Raw genomic sequence first — 18903 nt, forward strand, 5'->3', positions numbered from 1 at the left:
ACCTACTAAACAATAATTGTATATCACTGTAACTGTGTTTGTGGAATATCTAAAAATGATATATATGTTATGTTATGTTTTTGGTGAAAATTTTGCAATAGTTTTCAGCCCAATAGATTGCAATTTCTTAATCAAGACCAGTGGAAGTCAACCAATACTTTTAGATATGCCTTTTCTCCTGGAAATGTCTTTCTGTTTTAGACGAATGACAACAAAAATGGAATGCACCATGTTCCTGTAAGTTCTAACTGCTCTCTGCTTCTGTAACTACTTCCTGCTCTGAGTATTATTGAATAGTTTTGATTGTAAAGTTTAATACTTCACTGGTTGGAGGCGTATTAGTAGAGCATAGCTCCACAGCGATATCTGCTGTCTGATCAGCATGAACTACTCAGGTTAAAGTTGCCAGTGCCACACTGCATAAGAACAAAGGTAAAATATCATTTTGATACCTTTATTAAGGTGGAAATTAAATGGAGACAATTCTCTTCGACAGCTTTCATAACTTCAGCTAATTACTCTTGCTGGGAGTACTTAAGATTATACTAGAGGAATGGAAATCTGTATCTCATACTGTAAAGCCAAAATACAGTTAAGCAATGTTGTATAGGACTAGGATTTGGAGATTAGTTGTGAGGGGCTAAAATGTAATTAAAATATGTTTGCAAAAATCCTGCTAATTACATTACAGCTATGTAATAGTATGTAGTTAAATGCAGAGAAGATCCCACAGGAAAGCTGTGCACCCAACTAATTATAGATCACCAAGAGCCCACATTTGTTTGACATTGACAACAAATGCAGTAAGTGTCGTATTCATAGTTTGAGAAAATCAAACTGAAGACTATGTCTATTATAGTTGGGATGATACTTTCTAGCAGATACAGCACTTTTTAGTCACCTAAAACTTTGGTCCCCAATTAGGGTGCTTGACAGTGTCCCCTCAAATTATAATTAAAATGTTTACTCATATTAAGAGTCTTAGAAATTGTATTTATTATAATTGTGCATTTACAATTAGTTTATGTTATGCCTTTATCAATTATTTGTATTAGAGAAGTGAACCAACTAAGACTTGGGCTCAGTTGTGCTAGCCACTGACTGAAAAGGAGTTCCAGCCTCAAAGACATTACAATATTGTTAAAATCAAAGAATGGATGGGGAAACAGAGGTAAAGTGAAATGACTTATGCAGTGTCACACAGCAGTCAGTAATAGAACAAAACAGAGCTCAGACCTCCCAACACCTAGTCCAATGACCTATCTTCTGGATCATTGCCTAGGGATACAGGAGAAGGTAACGTGATGTTTAGCTGCAAATACTCACTTTTCTAACCCAAAATAATCATCATATCATTCTTTAGTCAATGCTTGTTATGCCAAAGTCAACTTCACTTATTTTTTCTTTGAGATTACAGTAGCGAGGTAACCAAAGCTCCTGATTTACAGTTATTTTAAGAATTCAGTCTTCTACAAAAATTTTCCATATATTACATGTACAGGTTTCCTAGAGCTTATACTCTAAGTGCTGCAGGGTTCTACAGCCTGCTTTTACTTAGATTAGACAAACTCTGTGGACTGCCACCATCTTATTACTTAATCATATCTATTCCAGTAAAGTTATTTCAGGAGTCAGTCTTGAATCTTCTTCTCTGCTTTGGAAAGTTGTGTTTCAAATTTGGTGAAGTAAGGTGGTGACAACAGATTTTAAACAAGGCTTTTTGCTCATTCTCTGACACAGTTTTTTCATCTTCCCAAAAAACTGTAATAAAAAGATACTTTATTCATGAAAACCACTATTTAGAAAGAATTTATGGTTTCCCCATAAGTCTGAATTCAGAATAACTTGAAACATTCTGTCAAAAGTATTATGTTCGTAAAAAAAAGTTAAAAAATGGAATACCTCAGTCTGACCTTCATGGGCACTGGATTCATGAGTAACACGAATAGCCTGAAATCAGAACGTATGTTTAATTAGGCTTCAAAAGAAAAAGTAATTTCTTAAAATAGCACATATTTAAAGACTCATTCCATTTTCTTCATTTTAACTTATAGGTTATGGAAGTTTACATCAAAGTAGAGTAAAGTTGTGTTATATACTCTAGTGTGTGATTTTTTAGGGTTGTAACTATTAGAAGTACTGATTAGACATTAACTAACCTCAAGATATCTTTTTTTAAAAAAAAAAGACAGTATTTTAAAAGTGTTTTAAAAGCGTTTTAAAAGCGTTAAGAGTTTTTTTAAACTGTAATGCTATTTCATGCAAAGTGAAAAATCAAATAACACTTGTTAAAGTTGTCCACGTTAGTGAGATTACTAATTCCCCACTAGTAGCAAGCAACATTTAAGATAAAACATTCATGTCTTAATCTTGCAAAGCACTTCAGCACATGCTTAACTTTAAACACGTGAGCAGCATTATTTACAACAAGGGGACTATTTAAGCACATCCGTGTTTGCAGGATCAAGGCTTAGATGCAAGACTATTCCTGCTAACAATTCTACTATATTAAAAAAAAAGAAAAAAAAGATACTAACTTCATAGGTTTCTAAATATTTGGCCCTCTCTTCAGGACTCATATGTAACGAATCCTCCAGGAATTTTTTCAATGTGGAATCTGATTCTTAAAAATAAATAAATAATAAATTAAATCATTCAATTCCTCTTTCTGTTCTCAGTAACTTAGAAAAATAGATGAAAACTGAAAGGTTACAACATAAGGAACAATTCTGATTTGTATTATTTCTTCTTTACTTTTCTTCTAGACTAACACTAAACATTACATTGTCAAAAAGCTTGTACACAAGGCATACAGTCTATTTACATCCAGATAGGAGATTTAAGCCTGTAATGCAACACATTCTATTCCACTGCATACAACGACAAAACAATTTAAAGTCACCAGACTCTTATTCTCGTGTGAAATATTAATATGGTATTTGCTACTTTGAATTTGAAGTTGTATTTTACTCATTTAACTATGTGCTGTATTACTGTCCTTTGTATTACTAAAAATTCTTAATGACTACCAACTAACAAAAGTCTGTGTTGTATTGCTGCTGTATAATTAAGACAAGACTAATGGCAAATTTCTACTTGGGTCTTTTAAAGAATTTTCACTTAGAGTCAACACTATGAAGAGAGTACTGCGCCACCTACCCTCCAAAAAATTATATTAAGTATATTAAGAGAAAAGATTTACCGAAGTTCATTTTATCTCTGTTGTTTGCAATAGCATGAATAAGTCCAATTGTTCCACAAGCATTGTTGATGGTTTGCTTCATGAAATATACTGATGATCTGACATTTTGTCCCTGGGCTTTTATTTTCTCTTCCTCTTCTGTTCTGAATGTTTCATACTGGAAAAGAAAATCAACAGTGTTTTGCATGTAGAACTATTTCAAATTTCCCATGCAAAAACAAAGCCCCATTAAAATTTAATAGTAGTTGAAAGCAAAACAGAAGTAAGTGATTGCAGCCTTTATCCACATGACCAGTATCACTGATGTACCTGAGATTATTCACTTGTATAAACCTGCGAGTCAAGTCCTAAATCAGTATTTGTCACCAGCCAAACATCAGTGTCTTTTATCCAATATTCTGAATCACTTAACTTGTTGTGCCATCTAGTGTTATGCTAAGAATGTTCAAAAATGAAGATTGATGAGCTAGGTTCACTTTTAGAGAAACAGTCCCCCTTACCACTGCCTCCTATGTCTCCCTGCAATCCAGCAAAAGGCCTTGGAGAAGGTAATGCAAGTTTTAGATCTATAGCAAGCAAACTAGAATACAATAAATAACTATGCTAAAAGGGAAAAAATGAAGCATTGTAGAAGCTGCAATATAGTCCTATTTCTTTTGGAAAAAGTTGAGATATTTATATGTTTTTGAGCGGTACTGAACTTTGCAAATGGGCCTTCTGAGGCCATAATAATAATAAATAAGACGACGACAATTTTGTTTATTCTGTTCAGTTTACTCCATGACACAGAGTTTGGTTGAGTAATCTGAAAAATTTATACATGTATTCATGTTTTAACAGGTGGTGAGGGAAGCATCCTGGGGTGCACAAGAGGATTCCCGAGTTTGTCAACTACTGTTGAGACCAGGTGTCGGCAACCTTTCAGAAGTGCTGTGCCGAGTCTTCATTTATTCACTATAATTTAAGGTTTCGTGCCAGCAATACATTTTAACGTTTTTAGAAGGTCTCTTTCTACAAGTCTATAATATATAACTAAACGATTGTTGTATATAAAGTTTTTAAAATGTTTAAGAAGTTTCATTTAAAATTAAATTAAAAAGCAGTACTCCCTCACTCCCCACCCCGGATTGGTGGCCAGGACTTGGGCTGTGTGAGTGCCACTGAAAATCAGCTCATCTGCTGCCTTCGGCATGTGTGCCATAGGTTGCCTACCTCGGTATAGACCTTTGGGATAAAGAAGGTAGCCAACAAGGAGTGAAGAAATGGTTTCAGAAAGGAAGTACACCGCTACTTCAATATAACGCCACCCAATATAACACGAATATGGATATAACACGGTAAAGCAGTGCTCCGGGGGGTGGGGCTGTGCACTCCTGTGGATCAAAGCAAGTTCAATATAACATAGTTTCACCAATAACGAGGTGAGATTTTTTTGGCTCCCAAGGACAGCGTTATATTGAGGTAGAGGTGTGTATCCAGACCATTGCTTCTGCTGTTTAGAGTATGATGATGGAGCTCCTGGGTACTGGGTGGACTCTCCTTTGTAGGGAACTACTGGAAGTCTTAGTTCAAAGTCTGGTGGTGTTTGCAGGTCGCTCTACCAAATCTGGCTGGGAAAGGATATAAGCAGCTTCCTTCCATTCAGAAGGAAAGACACTGTTGAAGGAATTGGAGCTGCTGAGAACCTCTCAGAGACAATGAAGCAAACTCTGGGTCTCAGTACAAGTTCCCGGATTTCTGCTGAAGAGAAGATACCTTTAAGACCAAAAGTTTGTTTTGCTTTGAAAAATACTCTGCAACTATGGAATTGGGAGTTTTTTTGCTGATGTTCAGCCCAGTATACACATATTACTGTATCATTTCATTTCTTGGTGTGATCTACTCTGCTGCGAAGTTTACCAATAAAGAAGTATAAAAAAAAATACACTGTGCTTTTACAACAACTGGTAAAACAAATAAATCAGAAACAGCTGTTTGCAAGTAGAACAGAGTAGAAACGTTATCAGATAGACAATCTGGACTACAAGAATGAAGGTACATCCTGATTTTAAGTCCTTCCACCTTTTCAATATGTTGCCCTGATGACTGATTTTTATCAGTCAGCACAGCAAACCTGAAAGCACTAGACAGCTGGTTTTGTCAAATACAGAACATTCCATTCTCTTATCCAGCGCTGGAATGTTGTTCGCTCTGGAAATACAATGCTTCCCTCATTTAACTACTTGGTTAATCACAGAAATAAAAAGGGTTATAATAAATAATATAGTTATAAATCTCTTAGGAAATAGCCATATCCGCTTTATACATGCCTAAAATGCTCTATTGTGCACTTTTTTACAGCAATGCTGCAGCAAAAAAAAATCCATTACGTGTCTTTAAGCAGAACACTACAAAAATGCATTTATGGGATTAAAAAGTTACTTGTTGGTACAATGAACTAGCAATAATGTTCTTAAGGCATATTCAATTTCTGAGCACTATTACTCACTGAATTGGCCAGCAGAAGTTAGGAATATTACATATTACAGCCAGGTTGGCCTTCAAGAAGGAAAGAATGTCTTCTCTGCGGTAAGCATTCCAGACTACCAAAGCAAGATATGCAGCATTAATTCTGAGGCCTTAAGGAGGCGCATTAACAGTTCTAAACATAGGCTTATTCAGTCCCCCTCTGTCAAAGGACTAGTACTGATGTAAAGGCTCTTGATTGAGAGATGTGGAAATATCAGAAAATAAAGAAAGGATCTGACAACAACAAGAAGCACCCATTTGGGAAAGCAGAACAGCTCAAAAAGAAGTCACACTAATATATACCACAATGTACACTGAAGCAGCCCTGTATTCACACCCTACACACTACTGTAATAATTTTTGTACAAAATATGCTTTGTGAGGGATCATTTGAAAACTAACAACTCACTGGACAATTATATCAGGATGAAATATACATAATATTGTATGTAGAGTTATTAACATAAGCTGAAATTGATTCAAGGTGTTTAACTAGGCAAATCTGGGGAGTGGGTAAACCAGTTTCTTGAAGACAAAGGACAAACGAATAACTCTAGCCAAGTGTCAAGGCTGCCTGGCGATCACTGGTCAAGTAGCCATTCTTTGGCAGTGAAGAGGGGTAGGAACAGATCAATTTGCATTTTAACAAACAACAAGATCTTTCACTATGAGACCTCATGTCTGCATCCTCACAGCTGGAAGGAACTTTATCTAGGCGTAACCCTCAGAAAAATGCATTTCAAAGGTGAATGGATTATAAAATGGAGGGGCAAACACATCCCAGGTGTTCATTATCTCTATCCTCCTTTCTCACCCTTTCGCTGAAGATGACAAAAATCCCCAGACCTTTGGGAAGGGTTCTCACCTGATAATTTGTTCAGCCCTGTTGCTGGGAATATGTGGTAAGGATTTCTCCTTGAACCAAGACTAGTTTGTTAAGTTTTAGTTACTAGAGACTGTTCTATTTTTTATTCCTCTCGTAGCCATTGCTGACTATAATGCCTTATACTTGTACTTACTTAAAATTTCTTTGTAGTTAAATAAAACGTGTCTTATTCTTTTATAAAAGCTAATCTAGTGTTGTATTCAAACTGAATTGTTTGGGGGTATGTCTATACTACGAAATTAGGTCGATTTTATAGAAGTTGATTCTTAGAAATCAATTTTATACAGTTGATTGCATATGCCCACACTAAGGGCATTAAGCCAGTGGAGCGCGTCCTCACTACCTTGGCTAGCATCGACTTATGGAGTGGTGCACTGTGAGTAGCTATCCCACAGTTCCTGCAGTCTCCTCTGCGCCTTGGAATTCTGGGTTAAGCTCCCAATGCTTGATGGGGCAAAAACATTGTTGCGGATGGTTTTGGATACATGTCATCAGTCACCCCCCTCTCTGTGAAAGCAATGGCAATCATTTCACGCCTTTTTTTCCTGGGTTACCCACGCAGCTGCCACACCATGGCACGCATGGAGCCCGCTCAGCTAACCATCACTGTGCTGTTGTGGGCAAGTCTACTGTGGGGGCTGCTGTGATCCAAGTAGCCAATGCAATCAGTGGCATTCTGTTATAAAGGGAAATGTGAGGGCCTTTTTAGATATGAGGTGCATCATATTTCTGTCCTTTGTCACTGGTGAAGAAGTCTTACAGCGCTGACTGGACTGGAATATATGGCTGCAAGACCCCACAGCACTTCTGTGGTTGACACATGTAACAGCTCCAGGGCTCTTGCTCGTTTGCTTTGGCTGACGTACCTTGCCCTACCCGGATCTCCAAGCATTCGACACCGAAGCACCTATAGCAGCTAGCATTGGTACACAGCAGCAGCTCCTTGCCTTCGCAGCAGACATTGCAGTAGGACTGCTAACCGTCATCATCCACCACTTCTGCTGCAACTCTGCTCTCCTGCTCCCCGGCAACAAGCTTGGGGGATCCGTTCATGAAGCCTGGATAGTAGTAAGGAGCAGTTCAACTATAGGCTGAGCAAGTGCAGAATGGTGGTAGAACGTGCTCTGGACACTTAAAAACTTGCTGGCACTGCTGGTCAGACCTCAGCATATCCAACATTCCCATTGTTATTGGTGCTTGCTGTGCACTCCATAATATCTGTGAGAGAGTAAGGGGGCGAAGTTTATGGCGGGGGGGAGATTGAGGCAAATTGCCTGGCATCCGATTTTGAGCAGCCAGACACCAAGGCGATTAGAAGAGCACAACAAGGCATGGTGCGTATCAGAGAGGCTTTGAAAACTAGTTTCATGACTGGCCAGGCTTTGGTGTGACAGTTGTGTTGTTTTGACTTGATGCAAACCTGCCACCTTTGTTGATTTTAATTCCCTGTAACCCATCCATCCTCCCCACTTTGAAATAAAGTAACTATTGTTTTGAAACTACGTCTTTTTTTTTTTAAATTAATAAAGAGAGAGATAACAGACAAGGTAGGTGGGGGTGAGGGAGGAGCGAAGAACAAGGCCACATTGCTTATTGTAGCCACAGTAAAAATCAAACTGTTTAAATGACAGCCTTCTGTTGCTTGCATCATCCTCTGGAGTGGAGTGGCTGGGTGCCCGGAGCCTCCCACCCCTCGTTCTTGGGCATCTGGGTGAGGAGGCTATGGAACACGGGGAGGAGGGTAGGCAGTTATACAGTGGATGCAGTGGGGGGACTGTGCTATTGTTGGCTTTCCTGCAGCTCCAACAGACGCTTCATCATGTCTGTTTGCTCCCCCATTAGCCTCAGCATCTCATCCTGCCTTCGCACTCAATTCTTTCCTGGCCTCTGTCACTGAATGCCTCCATGCATTAAGTCCTCCCCTATCAGTGCGGGAGGACTGCATGAGCTCAGAAAACATGTCATCACAAGTGCGGGTTTTTTGCCTTCTAATCTGCGATGACCTCAGGGACGGAGACGATAGGGGGAACGTAGAAGCATTCTACGCTCAATGGGTTCTAGGAGGGACTGCATGGTCACCTGTGCAGCTGAGTTTACCATGCTGACCAGACAGGAAATGAAATTCAAAAGTTCCTGAGGCTTTTCCTGTGTACCTGGCTAGTGCATCTGAGTTCAAAGTACTGTCCAGAGCGGTCACAATGGAGCACTCTGGGATAGCTCCCGGAGACCAATACCATTGATTTGCATCCGCACTACCCCAAATTCAACCCAGCAAGTTTGATTTTAGTGCTACTCTCCTCACCGGGGAGGAGTACAGAAGTTGATTTTTAGAGCCCTTTAGGTCTACGGAGCGGGGTTGGTTGCGTGGACGCATTCATTTTTAAAATCGACCTAATGCAGCTAAATTCAACCTAACCCCGTAGTGTAGACCAGGCCTGGTAACTCCATTTCAAGTAGCAAACTGTTCAATATTATTTTAGGTACATTGCCCCTGTAAGGGAACATACAAACTGTGCAGGAAAGAGCTGGACAGCACAGAACACATGATTTGGGGGGAAATTTAGGACTGGGAGTGTGTCGGTGTTACCCTGCAAGTGGTAACCAAGGCTGGTGGAAGACAGCGTGTGACCGGAGTGTGCTGGAAGGCTATAGTTAAACACAGTGTGCATCAGGCCCTCTGAGGCCCCCTGCTGCAGGCCTAGTGGTCCTACCATACCCTGCCCCAGGGTCCTCGAGGGCTGCCTAGAAAAGCTGCAGGAAAGCAGCCAGTCAGAGCCCAGCAGGCTCAGGTAAAAGACTGCAGGGCCTGAGTAGGTCAGTTTCCAGGTGGGACCTGAATGATATGGAAGGGTGCTTTGCTCTGGCCACAGAAGCTTGAGAGATAACCTGAAGCTGAATTCTGGCTGCATTTTGCTTTCTGAAAGGAGAGAGTGAAGCTGAGAACAATAATCCTAAGAGGGAAGAGACCCAGTGGGAAGAAGCCCAGGGAAAACAGTAGCAGCTAACTGTCAGAGTTAAAGGGAGCAGTGTGCAACTGCTGCTCGTAGGGTCCCTGGGTTGTTGACTGTGAGACTTAATCAGAGGGCTGAGCCACTGAACTAACCTACAGGACACCAGGAGAAAAAGATAATTGCAGCTCCACAACCAGCCAACAGGAGGCACTCGGAAAAGGTGAGTGTGCCCCATCACACACAGACACTCTAGGTGTGACCTGCATGCTGTTTGTGAGGGGCCCAGGTTGGTAGTTACAACAGCAGAGCATTCTAAAGCACCAAGGTTGCAGGGCAGGTGGTGAGGCAACACCTCACTGGTCTGGACTGGACAGCAGAATGTCACACACATATCTAGGCACTATTTTTCCTGAAAACCTGAACAAATTAAGATTAAATTACAGTAGGGTGAAAAAAGTGACAAACAGAAGCCATAAAAGAGATCTTTCTAGGACTCATGTCCTTTCACACTTATGGGTACAGTACTCAAACTAGCCATATGTAGTCCATTGATATGACACCATAACAGCATTTTAGTAAAGGATTAACTCTCTTATCTTGAGGAATGGGTAAAGACACTGGACAAAAGTTCGGTTAAGGGACCTTATTTTTATTTTCCCCAACCCAAATAAACCCAGGGGAAAAACCAACAGCCCACACCCCTAGCCAGAACCCAAACCCCTTCCCACACCCCTGATTCTCCTCCCACCCTCCAAACCCCTCGGTCCCAGCCCAGAGCATGCTCCTATACCCCAAACTCTTCATCCCTAGCTCCACCTCAGAGCCCACACCCCCACCCCAATTTTGTGAGTGTTCATGGCCCTCCATACAATTTCTATTCCCCGATGTGGCCCGCAGGCCAAAAAGTTTGCCCACCCTGCTTTAACTCCTCTTGACAAAACACAAATCAAAAACAAAGATGACCCCCAATTCTGCCTCAGTAACCAACATGCCTGACCTGTCCAAGAAATGAAAGCTATGTTGGAGCTACAGGCTTCTCCAGACCGTAATTAAAGCTTGGACTGTATTATGATACTACAAAATCAATGTAAGTTTTATAAATGGCTGTTTGATATTTTCCACATTTTCTATATTCCATCTTACCACTTTGTTCATGCCTTAATGTAGTATAGATGTTAAAACAGCAAACATAAATATTGCAGTTCCATTAAGAGAAGATCTCAAAATCCTTTAAAATATCATTCACATCTATTGCTTACTGAGAGCAATATCCGATTTCCTTTGTTTATACATTTATTGTTAATATTTCTGCAATTGTACAGTTTTGTTTAATACTCTTATTTGACAAGAACAGAACGTATCACAAACCAGAGGAACTTTGAAGAAAGCTTGTTGTTTTTTTTATGTTTCATTAACTATTCCACTGATGTAGAGAATTACAGATTTCATATGATGGGGCATTTTGATTGATCTGCTGATTTTGAATTACTAAGTATCAATAGTAAATATTTACCTTTTCTGTTACTGGGAAGAGAAGTAGCACTGCACAGACGGGTCTTGGCACCATGCTAAGTAGTTCTGGATCCATACCATACACATCTACAAATTGCCAGTCAGGATGTATACCTAACTGTTTGAGAAACTAGTAAGGAAAAGAAAAATGCACAGTATTAAACATATTTGTTAATAAATAAATAATCTATTAGAAGCATGTTTGATCATCTGTGAAGTTAAATACACTTTAACAGACTTTGTGCAGATCAAGATATTCGAGAGGTAAACAGGAGGATGAAGTGAGGTTAAATTGTAATGATTGACAAACTGAAAAAGTGCAGTGCTTTGCTAATCAAGACATACCAAGGAGCCATTGTTAGGGCATAAACAGTTTTCACTATATTTAAACAGCCATATGGAGGGGAAAAAGTAGATGTTCAAGCCAACAATTTTTCAAGTTGTATTTTAGTCACTGAGACAAGGATGATCCCAGAAGAGCACATGGAGCTGTAATAGATGCAAGTTTAGTGCATAGATTTAAGAACTCTCCCCCAACCCTCCAATATATTTTTCAAAGTATACCATATTCAGTGTTAATAGGCAAGTAACTCATTTACAGTCACTTGACTTGAGCAATCTCACTCCTAAGAGGACCTTCTTCACTAAAGAGATTAATGTTTGAGCATTTTACAGAGTACACTCTAAAGGTGTTATTTTGCAAGAAAGATGATATATAATAAAAATAACCATATGTCACCCAGCATAAAGTACCCATTTTACTTAGGCCTTGGCTACAATGGCGCTATACAGCACTGCAACTTTCTCGCTCATGGGTGTGGAAAAAACACCCTCCCGAGCGCTGTAAGATACAGCGCTGGAAAGCACCAGTGTAAACAGTGCCACAGTGCTGGGAGCGCGGCTCCCAGTGCTGCAAGCTAAACCCCATGAGGATGTGGAGTACGTGCAGCGCTGGGAGAGCTCTCTCCCAGCGCTGGCGCTGCGACCACATTCGCACTTCAGCACTTTGAAGTTTCAAGTGTAGCCATAGCCTTAGACAAAGCTTAATGAAAGCCAAGCCATAACAATGCAGTTTATATAGTTCTCAGTTTGTTTCTTCAGAGCTATTCACTAGATTTTAGATCAGTGGTACTCAACCTTTCCCATACCATGACCACACATTACAACAGAAAAAAAGCTTTTGGATTATGAACCACCACTTGTCTAGCCATTAAAAAAATAAGGAAGCTGAACCTGCCTCTAACAGGGGTTCTGAACCTTTCAGTTGAGAACCCCAGATCATTCCCCTTCACTAACAAGTGACTGTTCCACTATAGCTGTGGTGCTGTAAGTTCTCCTGTGTAGCTTCTCTTTGCCGGCAGGACAGAGCTCTCCTGCTGGCCTAATTAAACCACCCCCAATGAGCAGCGTTAGTTATGTCGCAAAGAGAGCCTCTCCTGCCAACATAGCACTGTCCACACCAGCACTTCAGTTGGTGAAATTTGTTGTCAGTGATTTTTCACATCCCTGACTGACAAGTTTTATCAACAAAAGTAGTTGTGTAGACATAGCCTAAAACAACTACCAACAAGTTCCAATTGTCTAGTCCTAAAATACAGAGGATTTAAGAACCTATACACAACCTTCTAACACTTTTGAAATATTTGCCATTCTGATTGACAGTTTTGTTAGATGTCATGAAAAGGAGGAGACTACTAGATGAATTTGATCAAATCACGGTTTGAAAACAATTGTTACTATGACAGACGAAATATAGCGACTTTTTTCTGCCACAGTGTTATTCTAAGCAAATCACTGTGAGATGCCAGCGCCCTATCTTGGAACACTCCTTCCATACTCTCGAAAAGTCGTTTATTTAACTTTCAGACCTACATGGCTGTCCCTCAGAATGTGCAGGGACTACACGGTTTCCATGTAGATAACGGATTTTCACACCTTCCTACAGATCTGCCCCAACCTACAGAGAAATCTCATTCAAATGACTGCAGTCTCAGGATGCAGGAGAAGGGGAAGGGCAGCCAGTAATAGCCCCTCCACATGCTGAGGGACAAGCTGGTCCTCAAAATATGGGGAGGCTAGTGCTTCTTCTCCCTCCCCTGCTGAAAGGCTAGAGAACTTGTGTCCTTAATGCTGGCTGGGGAGCAGATGCAGCTCTGCAACTCCTGCTGTAGCTCCCCACACTGCTAACTCAGGCCTGGGAGGCCCACCAAGGAGGTGTTTTGAAAAGCTTCATTAAACTCTCCCCCCACAGCTGTCTGAAGATGAGGATTTGTGTTGGTTTCTTTGGAGTGGGGGGTGTTTTGTAATGACATAATGCAAGTAGAGCAGGAAGGAAGGGGGAGACAAAATTAAAAACATCTCTCTGCCCTCTCCTCCCTAGCACAGTGCACCCACTGTGTACATATATATGTATGCAAATTTATTTACATTAATTAAAAGGTAAGTACACTTATGTAGATTTATTCAAATCTGACCTACTTTTTTTGTTCAAGGATGTTGGCTGGGATGTTTACACGTCCCCTCCTCCTTCCCCCCCCCCAAAGAAAAAGTATGAGTATTTTTTTACTGTAGTCATTCCTTGATTATTTGAAATAAAGTAGAAAACTTATTTAAAATACTGATTAAAAGTAGAGTTGCACTGGATGAGAGGCATGGTGGGTGTCCTTCATCAAAGGAAGCCCAGGGTACCCATTACCAATGTTTGAAGAAGATTGTTATTCCTCGGAGAAAGAGAGTCCACAAGACTAAATGTATTTGTAAGGATGTATGGGAGGAAGTAAGGAAGGAAAAGCAATGAAATATTTCCAGCCATTTTTAGTAAATGACAAGCTGTTAAAAGAAAATGTAATATACACCCACTGTTTTGGGAAGCTTAGACATGTAGCCATTTTAAACGCTTTATTCCCAATATTCTCCTCACTTGCCATCTCATAGTGCAGAACAATTAGCCAAAATTATCATAATAAGTTAACTGGAGACCAGATTCAGAGTTAAAAAGGAAGTATAAAAGGATCTAGACATAGTGGATTGATTAAAGTAAAAATGATTTAAATAATTGATTTTAATCATGATTTAAATCAACAATCAGGAATCCTTGGTTTAAATAATCAAGTTTAGTCTTACTTTGCATTTGGACGTTTTAGTTATGTTCCTAGAGAAAGGGTGATTCTCATTGGTTGGTAACTTTTAAAGCATTATCTTAAACTACTTGATTTGCAATTACTTCTAGCCTTTACTCTGAATTTGGTTTTGTTTTTCCTTTTAAAACAGGAGAATAGTATTATTTATACACGTTTAAAGCAATTATACAGTTTATGCACATTTATGATTCTTAATCCTTACATTTTAATTCTGTTAGAAAGTAATGCATAATATATTTTTATTTACTAGATTAATAATCTGTGTCAATCTTTACTTGGATGAAATTGGACTTCAATATGCAAAAACAGACTTAAAAATATAATTAAACTACCTTAAATGTGCTGGATACATAAGAATGGTAATAAATGTCTTACATTATAATTTCCTTTCTGCTAGCTGAATCTCCCACAATTCTGATATACATGGACTATTCCCTCCTGTCTGTAGTTTCTGGAGACAGTTCAAAGCTGTAGCACAGCCTGTGCTACCCACACACTCTTCTCCAACCTGCTGCCACATGATTCATTCCAAAGCTGTGTACAAACTCATACAATATGATTAGTAATAACAGCTTCAATGCCAACCCATAAATTATGTACAATAGGCTATGGCTTACAAGCATAACTACCAAAATTAAATACTGTCCCTTGGCTAGGAAAACATCCAGGCAGAGCCGGCTTTAGAAACTGCGGGGCCCAATTCAAATACCCAGCAGTGGTCCAGGTCTTTGGTGGCACTTTGAAGGACCCCCCCTCACCACCCGCTCCAGAACTCCCCGCTGCCGAAATGCCGCTGAAGACCCGGAGCGAGTGAAGGACCCCCTGCCACTGAAGGTGGCCAAAGACCTCGGACCGCCGCCGGGTATGTAAAAAAAAAATTAAAGCGCAGGGCCCGATTCTGGGGAATCGGGCTAAAGGGAGAGCAGAATTATGGGAGACACTGCTAGCAGAGAGGAAATGATCAGGTGAAAAAAACTTACCATTCTGCAGCTCAGCATCTCCCACAATTCTGATATGTATGGGAAGTAGCAAGCAGTGAACAGACATGAGGAATAAGAAAAACAGAATGAGATAGGGAAGACTTCCTGGAGTTAATTGCCCAAAATGACCACTACTTGCAGCACCTTTCTGCCAAAGGAGGCCTCTGCAGAGGACAGAAAATCCACTTTATAGCATGTAATAAAGCGTGTATATGCTCTATATGGAGAAGGGGTAAGCAGGGTGCAGGAGCAGTGGGGAGGAGAACACCCTGACTTTAGCCTCACCCTTTTCCCCCCTGCACAGCAAGCAGGAGTCTCTGGGAGCAGCTCCAAGGCAAAGGGCAGGAGCAGCACATGGCAGTGGGGGGTGGGACAGCTGAACTGCATGACAACTGATAGCCTGCTGTGCAGCTGCCGCACAGGGAACTTAGAAGAGCAGGGAGTTGGGAACTGCTGGTCCATGCTGGTTCCAAGCCCCCACCAGCTAGTTCCAATGGGCTGTTCTTCCTGCAAGCAGTGGACAAAGCAGGCAGCTGCCAAACAATGTTAGAAAGGAGCACTGCATAACTTTAAACGAGCATGTTCCCTAACTGATCAGCAACGTAATAACGAAACAACATTAACCGGGATGACTTTAAGTAAGGGGTTACTGTACCTAGCCATATTTAAAATGTGGTATCACTAGAAAGCCACAGGAGGGAGAAAAATCACTTACAAACCTTCTTAAAAGAAATTTGGGTGCCTAATCCTGCAAATTTCACCGAAGACAATAAGAAATATTCATGAATAAGGTTTTGCAGAATCTGGGTTGTTCTGGTTGTTTGAAATACTAGTTGTACATATCTATATCTTAATTTGACATATAATATGAATTATTCGTGGCTCAAAAGATTGCTAACGTGATATACAGAGCCTTTCAGTTCTACATCACCATTTCAGGTTTTGCCCAGCTGTTTTAGTTCTCTGTTGTAACCAATGCTGCAACAACTGGGTAAAGCAAGTAAAACTTGTTTGAAGAATATTACCCTTCTCCAGCAACCAATTCACTTTTAAGTGGACTAGTCCAATAGTTCAATTTTTTTTAAAGCTGTTTTAAAGAATTCAGAGGTACCAAAACATTTAAATAGTGCTTGAAAACTATGCTTCAGGACCTCATGAGAACTTACACAAAGAATAGCCTAATCAGAATTGAAAGTACATTTAAAATGGCAATGGAGGATCAATGAGAAAACTGCAAGCTTTTCACTTGCATCAACAAATGGAACGATTTTCACAACACTCGTACTTCCAGTTGTGTCAGTTTCATCACTGAGTAAAAGCAGCATCACTCTTTAAAGAGATACCAACTCCCTGCCTCTTCGCAACTGGAGAGGTACTTCTGGAATATACGCTCAGCAAGAATCCAATTAATACTCAGTATGCTGATGCCCCTCATTCTGCCTGTTTTATTGCACTGCACCAAGCAAATGGAAAAGTGACCTAATCTGCAGATTCTCAGTGTGGGGGAAATCACTAGCAAGCACACAGCCAGCAGAATGGCTCCTTCTCTCTCCCCTTTCCCAGCACAGGAGTTGGGGCTAGGGAGGTTCTATGTCCAGCTAATCCCTGACAGTTGTAACAACACTCTGAGGCTGTTACAAATGGGCATAATTTGCAACTGCCCTGAGGTTGCTCTATACTGAGTCTTGGAATTGGCATGATGACTCCAAGATTGAAGATTAGAGCATAAAGTCACATGTTTCTCACCACCACCCTTCTGTCAAGCACAGAAGGGCTGTCACAATAATCTAGACCACCATGTATAATGGACCTGATGCTGTTCAGCCTACCTTTCCAAATAAGCTGTGTGTTATTTACTATGTACTATAAAAACATGTAACACCTACAGATCCTTTCATCCAAGAAATGTAGAGCAGTAAAAAATATCATCTTCTCTGTCATGCTACAGTGTAATCTGGTACAGTAAGCAGTTTCACTTGTTTGTACCAGGGAGACACTGGCTTTTCATTATACTGTATGCCATTCACTAATGTGAAAGTAAAATGAATTATATTGTAAGAATAGAAAGGATTAAAGAAATGTTGTCTGTACCTTTAAGCAAAATTGTTGGGATGTTGCAATCCAGGTGTCAGGAATACAGAAATTAACATAGAACAATTGCACCGTTTAAGGGCAATTGGTGAAGTATTAGCCTTAGATCGATAACAGTTAGTAATGAAGTGGGATATGCATGCTATGCCCCAGGTGATTTTTACTGTTTTTGCTTTCTTTGTCCCTTTGTCTAATTCCCGCTCTTTTATCTGGATAAATAAGACTGTTTAGGCCTTGCATGGCTGCTCACATTATCTGGGTGTATTAGCAGAGCGCTGTGCTAGTAAAACATAGTGGTCTGACAAACTGTGAGTCTCTGAGTCTACCTGGACACTAAGCCGAGGTCTCACCACGAAGACGATTAAATCGCTGTTAGATACGTCAATTCAGCTACGAGAAAGCGTAGCGGAAATCGAATATCTAAAATGCGTACTCACCTGGCTTCACCGCAGCGGTAGATCGGTCCGCGCGGCTCGCTGTGTCGAATCCGGAAGTCCGGTCGTCTAGCTGGAGTTCCGGAATCGATCTAAGCACGCTCTGGGATCGAGATATCGCGTCCAGACCAGATGCGATATTTCGATCCCCGAGCAATCGATTTTAACGCGCCGGTCCGGCGCGTAGTCTAGACGTGGCCTAAGATGAGTGCTAGTTCTGCATGACAGTCAGACTGTTAGCCAAGTCATAGCTGTAAGAGAGACTGTTGAACAACAACTAAGTGGAAACAAGGACATAGAAACAAAAGATAAGTGAAAGCAAAGAAAGCAGAAAAGCCAGAATGTTAAGCATGCAATAGAGACTACTGCTACATTATTGCAGCAGCTTCAAAGGCAAATGAATTCATACTTAGCAGAATGAGTTAACATTTCAATTACTTCAGATGGATCAGTTTCCTAAAAGATTCATTCTAAACTCTGCCACAAACTGTGAGAGATTGTGAAATAGTCCCCTTCACAAACTTCAAGTGACAGTAGTGGAAGGAACCATTATGAACATCTAGTTAAAATAATTTGTGGCTTATTTCTATTCTGAATTTGTCTAGCTTCAACTTCCAGCCATTGGAATTTGTTCTGCCTCCCTCATGCCTATAGACAGATCTAGAGGAAGGATAATTCAGGGGTAGACAAAGAATGGTCCAACAATAAAGGTGCTGCCTCAAACTCAGGAGACCCAGGTTTAAATCCCTACTCTACAACAGACTTCCCATCTGACCTTGGGCAAGTCACCTGAAAATCCCACTAGATGTTTATGTGCATCTTTAGTCACTTAAGTACCTCAAAAAAAATATCTGGCTCTCAGTCTCGTTACCTCAGTTCTCCATCTGTAAAATGGGGTCAGCATATGTTCCTACCTTGCAGGGGTGTTCTAAAAATAAATGCATTTAAGGTTGTGAAGCACACAAATATTATAGTGTAAGTATCTAAGAGATATACCAATACTTTTTTTATTGCCACCAACTGGGGAAGTCGTGAAGAGCTTAAGTTAAGAAAGTGGTATACTAACGGTTAAGTTATTATAAGGGGTTTATTTGATAAATGCAGTAACCCAACTGCACAAGAAGGATATATCTTACAAAGTATTTCTGGGGACAGGAAGGTGCGGTAGAAGAAATTTAGGAACTTTGAACAGATTTACA

The 18903-nt window shown here is 40.3% G+C and overlaps 1 protein-coding gene across 5 annotated transcripts in view; it reads right to left on the minus strand.

Moving 5' to 3' along the window:
- UCHL3 (ubiquitin C-terminal hydrolase L3) overlaps window positions 1-18903 on the minus strand; it is a 66768-nt gene that overhangs the window by 35782 nt on the left and 12083 nt on the right. For 4 of the 5 annotated variants that reach the window (XR_012655012.1, XM_075061542.1, XM_032799891.2 and 1 more), the window contains exons 2-5: window positions 11061-11189; window positions 3203-3359; window positions 2538-2623; window positions 1903-1950 (exon numbers count right to left, since the gene is read on the minus strand). Coding sequence is in view for 4 of the 5 variants with exons in the window: in XM_075061542.1 (XP_074917643.1) it covers window positions 1903-1950; window positions 2538-2623; window positions 3203-3359; window positions 11061-11189 (420 nt within the window). In the remaining variant the exon portion in view is untranslated. Of the gene's footprint in view, window positions 1-1902; window positions 1951-2537; window positions 2624-3202; window positions 3360-11060; window positions 11190-15179; window positions 15204-18903 lie in introns of those variants that run through there. The other variant, XM_032799892.2, reaches the window with a different exon arrangement.

Source organism: Chelonoidis abingdonii, chromosome 1 (assembly GCF_003597395.2).
Source record: "Chelonoidis abingdonii isolate Lonesome George chromosome 1, CheloAbing_2.0, whole genome shotgun sequence".
In the NCBI taxonomy this organism is placed as follows: domain Eukaryota; kingdom Metazoa; phylum Chordata; order Testudines; family Testudinidae; genus Chelonoidis; species Chelonoidis abingdonii.